The sequence below is a fragment of the Sinocyclocheilus rhinocerous genome, unplaced genomic scaffold (genome assembly GCF_001515625.1).
Source record: "Sinocyclocheilus rhinocerous isolate Xijiao unplaced genomic scaffold, SAMN03320098_v1.1 scaffold2699, whole genome shotgun sequence".
Classification (NCBI taxonomy): domain Eukaryota; kingdom Metazoa; phylum Chordata; class Actinopteri; order Cypriniformes; family Cyprinidae; genus Sinocyclocheilus; species Sinocyclocheilus rhinocerous.
Genome location: NW_015645115.1, coordinates 8,728 through 19,077, shown reverse-complemented (window position 1 = coordinate 19,077; position 10,350 = coordinate 8,728). Strand labels below are relative to the sequence as shown.

At 39.5% G+C, this 10,350-nt stretch overlaps 1 protein-coding gene across 4 annotated transcripts in view; it reads right to left on the bottom strand.

Moving 5' to 3' along the window:
- Positions 1-6,765: 6,765 nt before the first annotated feature.
- LOC107705828 (crossover junction endonuclease EME1-like) overlaps positions 6,766-10,350 on the bottom strand; it is a 7,152-nt gene continuing 3,567 nt past the window's right edge. For all 4 annotated transcript variants that reach the window (XM_016509305.1, XM_016509306.1, XM_016509308.1 and 1 more), the window contains exons 4-9: positions 8,715-8,804; positions 8,221-8,345; positions 7,818-7,965; positions 7,604-7,719; positions 7,310-7,499; positions 6,766-7,117 (exon numbers count right to left, since the gene is read on the bottom strand). In XM_016509305.1, the coding sequence (XP_016364791.1) occupies positions 6,941-7,117; positions 7,310-7,499; positions 7,604-7,719; positions 7,818-7,965; positions 8,221-8,345; positions 8,715-8,804 (846 nt within the window). In that variant the 3' untranslated portion in view covers positions 6,766-6,940. The remainder of the gene's footprint in view (positions 7,118-7,309; positions 7,500-7,603; positions 7,720-7,817; positions 7,966-8,220; positions 8,346-8,714; positions 8,805-10,350) is intronic.

Genomic DNA, 10,350 nt, shown 5'->3' with positions numbered 1-10,350 from the left:
CTACAGCAAAGAAAGAGATGCCCTGTATGAGGTTTTTTTTTTTTTTGGCTTCACCTTCGCGAAGAATGAAAAAAAAAAAAAAAAGATTTACAGATCGCAGTGAGAGCTTTTTGTGTGTGTGTGTGTGTGTGTATTTAATGGGAATGGAGGTGAACTATACAAGCTTTTTCTCATATGTTGAGTGTTCCAGCATTTATCCCAAGGTTAATAGCTTCAAATATTCAGACATTTAAAAAGAAGAAATACATGAAAGCGGAAGGACCCCATTGTAATAAGCATATTTACTGACCTTAGTGTTTTGTTCATATTAATAATGAAGTTGATATCACACACTCAGATAAAGAGGCTTTGTTTTTGTTCTGTGAACTTTAAGACATGCTAAAGCTGAAGATACTATTAACCTTCAGGCGTATTTGAAAATGTACTAAAATTGAATTTGTGATAGAATAAGTTTTGTGGAATGCACAGATTTAAGAGAAGTAAAGTGCTGTACATTGGTTATCAACCGACACGAGATCAAAATATACACTAAAAATGTTAATATTGTGAAATAAATAAATAATGCTCACTGAAAGTTAATCTTTAAAAGCACTACTAATTTAATAACACTGTTGCCATTAATTCTGTCATTAATTACTTTTTAGAGCATTCTGACCCTGCATAGACAACACCGCAACTACCATGTTCAAAAAGGTAGTAAGGACATCGTTAAAATAGTCTTTGTGACATCAGTGGTTCAACCTTAATTTTATGAAGCTACGAGAATAGAGTGCAAACAAAACAGAAATAATTAATTTATTTAACAATTTCATTGCCGGTCTTCAACAATGCCAGTCTTTGACGCGCGTTCACGAGAGTGCCACGACGTATGCGTGTGGTGCTGCCGACACAGGAGCCAGCATTCTGACGTAGAACCCAGATGTGCTGCACCTTGTTAACAAGCAGAGGAATGTACACGCACGTGTCACGGTACTCTCGTGAATGCGCATCAAAGACTGACACGGAAGAGAAGAAATAGTTTGATTTCTTTGCGCACAAAAAGTATTCTCCTAGCTTCATAAAATTACGGTTGAACCACTGATGTCACATGGATTATTTTAGATGTCCTTACTACCTTTCCGGGCCTTGAATGTGGTAGTTGTGTTGCTGTCCATAAAGGGTAAGAAAGCTGTCAAATTTAATCAAAAATAGATTCATTTGTGTTCCAAAGATGAACGAAGGTCTTACGGGTTTGCAACGACATGAGGGTGAACTATTCCTTTAATATTGGTGCACCTGAATAGATTCTCAGGCTATATATGTATTTTTATATACAAAACTTATTCCCTTTAGTTTGATACAATTTAAAGATTAATTTAATAGAAAGTGGAAATAGCATGTAACCTTGGACAGACAGCACACTAAAAAGAGATATAGAGTGTAAAATCACCGAATTCACTTCTCGTCATACCTTTTCATTGCCAAAGATGCTTCATCACCATCATTCTAGGTCATCTCCTGTGGAGCTCAGACACCACTAAAGTCATTCAGACAGGAACTGAGCACCAGGTTAAGGACAGCAGCTGTGAGAAGATATTACTGACATGAATTCGGATTGATCCCGAGACCTGTCAGGCAGAAGCGATATTCATACATGACACACGCTGTGGGAAAGCGCACCAACACGTACAAACTTTTTGGGGTGTAAAAGGTCAAGTACAGCTATTGACCAAAGAATCTCAAGCACTAAGCCTTTGAGAAGCCTTCAGAGGATTGAGGGGAGTGTGACAGACCTGTGAATTGAGAGACACGATGAATGACACCCTCTGTCTTACCTTCATCTTTCCATCTCACCGCTGCCTTCCTGTGAGAATAAAGTGTGTCTTTTGCAGACGATGGTGACTGTCAAGCACCTCCATTCTGAGAATCAGTCAGCTGCAGGGAAAAAGGAAATAAAGACAACAATGGATCACGAGAGAATACCGGAAAAGTGCCTATCACTTCAGGAAGGACCGGCAGCTTCCCACTGGCCTTTCTCCTAGCGTGCGAAAGCGATACTCCAGGTGCCGGTGTTGTGCAAAGGCATTTAAATAACAAACAGAGGAGTAATGGCCCTGACTTGGATCATTGACCAAATCTCAAAATGTGCCGTGCACATGAATTCATATTTGTGTGCCTCCTCTTGTCAGAGTGTTTTCAATCTTATATCAAAGACTATTCCCAATTTGTTTCTGCAGATCGAGCAATCTGGCCCGGCACTGATTGGAATGTTAATAAAAAAGCCCCAGAGGGTGGCGGTGTGTAATGAATGCTGAGCGGCGACGAGCAGGACACCGCCGTGGCGTCTCGCACACATTGACACACGCTCGCAGACACGCAAACGGCCTCGGGAGACTCCTTCGGGACACAGTCCATCAAACCACCTTACAGACTCCAGAAGGTGCATGCTTCAAATAAATAAGTAAACGGCCCGGATACATCATAAAACACACACACTGACAAGCAGGAAGAACGTCAGGCTCGCTCAGCTCCACACAAATAGCCCAATTAGCGATCGCATCAGGTCACTACGGGAGAGGGATCATGAGGAGGGCGAGAGGAGGGCATTGATTAGGGGTCCCCGCAGGGCTGAGGCCTGGGAGCTAAAGTAAATTGAGCCCTGGCCTGATTCCACACAGCAGCCTCAAACTCTCAAGCACCCTTCTGAGAGCAGAGCCTCCCACGGTGAAACTTAGATTGTGTGGAGAATGTGAGCGGAAAACAGAGAGATAATGATCCGATTTTATAAGGACCATCAGTGAGATTCTGCTTTTTGATGGCCTTTTGGAGTGTGGATGTTCTTTGAGGATACTGAAGGTGCTTAAGATGTAGTTAGACAGAAAGAATTGTACTTAAATTTGTCTGTTACATACTTTATGATAGACTTTTAAAAATAAAGGTTAGAAAAGGAGGTTTTCACAGCGATTCCATGTAAGAACCATTTTAGGTTCCCCAAAGAACCTTTAAAGTGAACAATTCCTAAAAGAACAATTAGTGTAAAGAACATAATCTGTAGAACCTTACTGCTGTTAGGCAAAGAAACACCAAAGAAAGAACATGTTCCACCATCACGGGAGTGTTTGATGCAGCCACCTGGCATCACACTTTGACTGACTGCAGGGAATAAAGGGAGCATAAATTTGAAGGAGAGTGTTTAGGTAAGAGCATGCAGACTGGTAGGTGGCCCTATATGCTATCTTCAGAGCCTTAAATTTAATGCTGGCGAACAAGAGGGTTGTGACATGGCTCCTCTTTGACTGATTGAAGACCAAACATGCTGCTGCATTCTGGATAGCCTGTACAGGATTGATGGTGCTAGCTGGAGGGTAAGCTAGTAAAGCATTGCAGTGGTACATACAGTATATATCATGTATTCGACTGGATAACAAGGTTTTAAAGGATGTGTGTCCAATCAAACTTTTAAAAGCAAATTAGTCTATAACTCTAACAATCTAGCCCATGGTTTCCCAAAATGGAGTTTGTTGGTGGTTCATGAGGTAATCTGCAGGGTGTTAAAAAAGCTGATAATTAAATCCTTAAAAACGTAAAATCAAAATGTACTAAAAAAAAAAGTATTAAAGGGATAGTTCACCCAAAAATGAAAATTCTGTCATTAATTACTCACCCTCATGTCGTTCTAAACCCCGTAAGACCTCCGTTCATCTTTGGAACACAAATTAAGATATTTTTGTCAGCTGCGTCACGCGGATACGTTGTTTTCGTTCAAATCAAAGCGTAAACAACGTAGATAACCAAAATGGCACCAGGGTGACGCGGAGGAGACGAATTGTTGAATAAAGTTGTTATTTTTGTTTTCTTTGCAAAAAAAATTTATTCTCGTAGCTTCATAAAATTACGGTTGAACCCCTGATGTCACATGGATTATTTTACCGATGTCCTTGCTACGTTTCTGGACCTTGATCGTGGTAATTACATTGCTGTCTATGGGAGGGTCAGAGAGCTCTCAGAATTCATCAAAAATATCTTAATTTGTGTTCCAAAGATGAACTGAGGTATTATGGGTTTAAAACGACATGAGGGTGAGTAATTAATGACAGAATTTTCATTTTTGGGTGAACTAACCCTTTAACATTAGTATTAATAGACTAAGACTAACTAAATATTTTATTTGTTTACCTGCATGTCATGTGTGACCATTAACTGATATCAGAGAGCTGAGAACATGAATATGGTTTTAAATGATTGAAATATTAAAATAAAATCTCAGGGTACTTCAAGTAAATATTTTACGTCAAAGGGGTTTGGATGACAAAAAGTCAGAGTTGATCTAGCCAAATAATTCAGATGCCAACATGGAAATGTTGTGTGACAAACAAAATGATGCAAAGTAAAGTAAAGTAAAATAAAATAAAATAAATAATCCAGACTACATTTCACTTGCTGGGAGCAGAAACTTGTGCAGTGTATTACTGGCTGCTGAGAGAAAGAAACCATCTAAACTCAAGAGACATCAAACACTCAAACCATACAGACAAGCTTATGTCACGATAACAAATTTAGCATATTGTTGGGTCTGTGCAGTTCATGGTAATATTAATAAATTTGTTCAGTTTTAAGAACAATCTTGCTACTGTGTTGGATCGCAATGTGACATTCAATAAAACATCAAGTTGAGAAAAGCAACACCAGTGTGGATTCACTGGTCTAGTTAGTGTACAGTCAGTGTGAAGCAATCCTGCCCTCATGTGGCAATCAAAAATTCAGCCAACCGACTGGACAAAAAAACAACAAAAATCCACTTTGAGAGAAGAAACTCTGTACATATGTGCAGTCTAAAAAAAAAAGGCTGGTATGGTAGCAAGGTAGAAAACAAAATCCTGCAATAACAATGCAATGTTTTCCCTCTGAAGTTAAAAAGCCTCTAGCTCTGGCAGCGAAAGTTGTTTTCTTGAGGGTTTTGCATCTCTTTTCCCACAAGAGCTGGATCTGAACACTTGAATCGCTTGCGTCTGATTTGCAAATGAACAAAAGGAAGGCAGAAGCAGAGCCATATAATGATTTATATTTAAAGAGAAGCAGGAAACATTGATTGAACGCTGGTGGCAAAGAAACCAATACCAGAGTGGCCGGCCTATTCATGCTCTGAAATGGATTGCTGGAGTCTTTGACATTCTCTCTTGTCGTTTTAGCAAGTGGCTCCGAGTGGACTGTGATTCACCAAGCGCCAAGGCAAAACACACCGAGATTGCAATGGAAGGATAATATCAGAGGCTTTGTCTTGTTGCCATATCACTTGCCTGAGGAAACGTGTTATTATTATGCCACTGTCAACGGAGGGCCAGCACACTACAGGTGGCATTACTGTGGCACAACCCAAGAAATTGGAAGTGCACCCACTCTGCCAAGAATACGAAACTGTAACTGGAACAAAATGAACTCACAAAACCATAAACAGCACTGCCTGTGGCACTCCATCTTGTGTGGCGGCCGATAAGAAGGCGCATTTTTCCAAGAGATGAGCCGAGTTGAGAATATCCGGGGAAAGACAGTGACTAACAGCCCTGCTTTGCTTCCCACTCTATTGACTGTGAGTAAAGGTGGCCGACGTTGACCTAACGCCACTCCCAATCCGTATTAATCTCCAACAAGAAGCAGGCAGAATCCTGCGTGCACCAGAAATGAGAAACTGCTACACTGCTGAACAGAAATACTTTACAGGGTGCAATCTATCATGTGGAGTAGTCATGACTCATATATGCACACTGCAGCTGAAGATATACAGACCTTTTGCACCTACATAGATATTCGTATTTTGATGCAAATGGAACACATGCAGAGGAGAAACTATTCCTCCTCCAAAACATTTAGGTTAGATGAGTTACATTGTACTTTAAGTCGTAACATCCTACAACTGCTTTTTGGAAATTAAAGTCCCATTCAACCATTCACATGCCACTGAAGATGTTAGCACTGCAGACTCCAGGTCATAAAAGCTATTATGGTCTGCATTCAGAGTACACGAAAATTGGATTTCATACTATTCAGCTAAACAATCAATCCAAGGTGATCCCTTTTCAAGCTGCCGTAATTCTGCTCGTATAATTCCCTTCAGCACAAGCACACACCTACTAGCCATAGTTTGTTATGCCATCCCTTAAACTGTAGAGGAAATACTGCCTTCAGGGACAGGGATGAAGCATGCAGCTCATCTCTTAAGCACATTTAACGGCTCGTTACCCCACCGCTCGTTTCAGGCAACACGACACTCCTTGGTCAGGTGCCATTCTCTAATGTGCTGGAAATGAGCCATGAGCCTCTACAGTCTTTAGACAGTAAGTACGGGGTGCTCAAGGGGCCATTTTGGTTCTGAAAGGAGCGCAGCAGTGCCTTAAACAGGAAAAAAGCCAAAACTGAAACTGTTGCTTTTGCAATTAACAGTGCCCTCTCTAGTGCTGCTAAAATATGTGAATGATATAAAGTGAATGAATTCTAAATGAAACAGCTTGGGTATGACCTACCGGTCCTAAATGCGTCCAAAAAATGCAGTGCGTGCGTAGCATTTTTGAGAATTTACTGCATTTCGGCTTCTGCCTTCCAAGGTTATTAGCCACTGGGATGAAGAGAACAAAAAACTCAAAGAGCATTCCAGAAAAAGTGAAACTTTCAAGATTCCCCCTTTAGTATAAAGAGGTACAGAAAGGTTTGGACCGAGGTCATTTCAGAAAAACTCATTCTGATGGAGATGGTAATGGTAATGATGGTAATGGTAAATAATGGTTTTCAGGTACTTTAAGAAGAATTTAATGGCAACAATTTATAGTACAAACAGACAAAAATATAACTGAAAATCTGGCAAATTCAGGCTTGAAGTTTATAAAATATCTGAACTGTAATAAATATCTATAACATAATGCTTTTGACATCTGTCCTCATGTGTAGACAGAAGAGGAGACAGAATAACCTATACAGCAGAATCAAGGGGCTGATGGGCATCACGTGACGTCATCAAAAGAAACATCCGTTTGGAAAGCTCCGGACCAACTCTGCGGGTTGTAGATGTCACACCCTCTCCGCGGCGAATTAGTATGTCTGCCAGCAGACCGACTTTTTCATGTTCCGATTTCCACCGTGCATATGCCTACAAGTAACAAATATACATTCAAACATGAGATCTTGCAACAAAAAACACTAAAGGTCCTAAATAAAATTATTATTCACAAAATAAAAAACGGTATATGCCAATATGTTGTTTATCTGTCTGCCGATAATAGGCTGGCAAATACAATTTGTATTTGCTGTTAGACACTTCACATTTGAAAACAGCTTTAACCTGAGCAAGAAGCCGAGGAGAGGGGTAGGCACTAAGTATAGCACTGGCCATATCAGGGCTGACGCGGTTCAACTGTTGTATTTGTCTCTTCCAAACTTGCAGAAGGCCGTTCCCTGAGCGGTCCACCTTCTGACCCCCTGCCCACTCACTCGCCAAACAAAACGTGAATCCCGTCTTCTCTTGCTCCCGCCTGGGAAGAATAAACATACACCACCAAGTAAAAAAATAAACCACTGTAGCTAAAGATGCAGCTGGTTGGAGAGCGATAAATATGGAAACTGGCTTCCCACTCACTTGAACGGTGCCTCAGCTACAGCTTTGGTTAACATGGTAATATAATCAGTGAAGTCTTTCCAGGTAGAGAGGAAGCGAACCTGCACCCCAGTTTGCAGCTGCAGGTCTACCAAAGCCTGATGGACAGGTGAGGGAAAAAAGACTGAGTTGAAGCAGAGCACCTCAAATAAGACCATGAATTTATATCGACTGCCAATGAGGTGGTTCAGCTTACCTCCTCCACCTGCACTCGCGAGACCTCAGGAAGCTGATTTATATCGTCTTTCTTTCTTCTCTTTTTCTGCCCTCCCTGAAGTCCCACATTCTTCTCCTCGCCCAGCACTACTTCACGGTATTTCTTCTGACATTTTGAATTCTGGCTTCTGCAAAAGAACATTTAATGCAAAATTAAGCAATTATAAACTCTTCACTGATCTATCATTTAAAATCTAACATACATATGCTAATGTTTTGTTTTATGAGTACTGCTCAATTTATGGATAAATAAATTCATAAACATAAAAATGTAGTATTAAATAACAAGTGTAAAGCTTGTATATTTGTCAAAGCATTTAGATGAAATTTCAAATAAATTGTCAAAAACTAAAACAATGTCTGACTCTCAGTAAGTCACTCACCTGAAGTACTTCTCTATGTCAATCACAACCAGACTGAGGGTTCTGCCTGGGTTCCTGCTCATAAGTCCTTGGATCCAGGTGGTCAGAGATACGCCATTTTCCATCAACACACCGTTGCATTGCCTCTACATTAAAAAAAAAAGACCCACAGAGCCCAATCAGGAGCGAAATCCCAAGGCTGTCAAAATTCTGAAGAAATGCATTTCTCAAAGATTGAGCAACAGCATATTTTAAAGAGCTTATGGATCATTTTTACATAATTGAGGTGATCCTGTAATTATATTCATTACCCTTAATTGCTCTGACTCTTCTCGGAAAGGTCATAACTGCTAGTTTTTCTGTTGCCCTTTCAGCCACAAAACTCTTTTAATTTAAATTTTAGTTAGCACATCATACAAAAATGGCACATCAAACAATTATCCTATTAATGGTTAATTAGGTAATTATAATGGTCCAATAGGAAATTACACCATATCAGAACATAATGTGCCTACCTTGCAGTAGTTATTAATCATGGTTACAAAGTCATCCACAGGAACTTGGATTACAGTATTTGAGTCTGGAATGGACATCATCTCACCAGTCTGCAAATAAAACATTCAAATGAACTATAAAAATATGTGTAAAAAGATTAAATTAGAGGTTCTCAACCTTTTTGACTACAAGTCCCCCTTTTGTCCAAGACAATATTCAAGATATCTCCTATCTAACCTAACACAAAACTCTGGCACATCTGTTGTAATAAAACAAACTGAACACACAAATAGAATGTCAGATTAATGCGGTACATCTTTTTTTGTTGTTGTTTAGAATCATATTAAGATTTTAGTGTTACTAAAAGTACATTTAAATACTTTTTAAGTCTGTGTGAACTGGAAGTTGCTGCCGACTTTACTTCAGTATGGTGACGTATTTCTAACTGAAACAGAATATTGAATAGAGGGCAAGGGTTTTTTTGCGCTCCTCCTCTCAAATCTCACTCACAGCAATCTAACTGTTGTAGGGGCGTGGTTAAGCATATTCTGCCCAAGCTGTCAAACTGACATCACCAGAGAAGGAATGCTATTCCAGAGTGGAAGCAAATTATCAGATTTTGATTAAAGATTACCAAGACAAACATTTTTTTTTCAGTGGATTAATTCTTCACCGTAAGATTAGCAATGTGCACTAACAAAATAAATATTGTAAATTTTGATTTCACACAGACTTTAAGACTTATTGGGGCCCCCTAAAAGTTTGTTCAAGGCCCCCTAGTGGGTCCTGGCCTCCGGGTTGAGAACCACTGGTTAAGACGTTCATAACTTCTACCCAGACATCACACAGATATTTAAGCATCTTCTTTATCTACAAACATTAGAGAAATCTATATAGATCTTATAATGTTATATCCATGTATTTGAAATTCAAAATGTCACACATTCATCATCTGTATCCGTGACATTCAACAGAAATCCCTTGGGTGACATACTGCAGAACAAACAGCGATACTCTGGCAATTACATCACCCAACAAAAATGAACATAAGTAATTGGACATTTAATTTTTCATGCTCATGTCCTGTATTGTAACATTTACTGGTAGATGACATTTGCCATCATGTAACCTCACTCTAAAACATTAATAATAACACTCTTAGATGTAATCTGTAGCCAATCTCATTATGAATAACCACTTTCTGTACTGTACGCTATTATGTTGTGATGCCTAAATTAAAAAGCATTTATTGACTGATATTAGTGTTATCATAGTGTTTTATTATTATTTATAATAATAATAATAATATTCATTTTATAATTTTTTTTTTTTTTAAAGATACAATTTGTCCAAAATGTCCAGCCATAACAGGAAAATAATTAATTTACTGAATTAATTTAATACATTTTCTTTATCCCCATCTGCATCTCAAAGCAAATGATAAGGAACTAGGGCTGGGAAAATAAATCGAATGACCAGCTACACAAAATCGCGTTCAAAATCGCAGGCGATTCATTGGCCCTAGCCCGGCCCAGGCCCGAGACGCTCAGGCCCTAGCCCGGCCCGACAGAATTCTTCAGAATTCAGAATTCTTGGCCCGAGTCCACCCGAGCCCGTCTTTTTTTTCCCCCTTCTCCCAAAACAGCTTATACTACT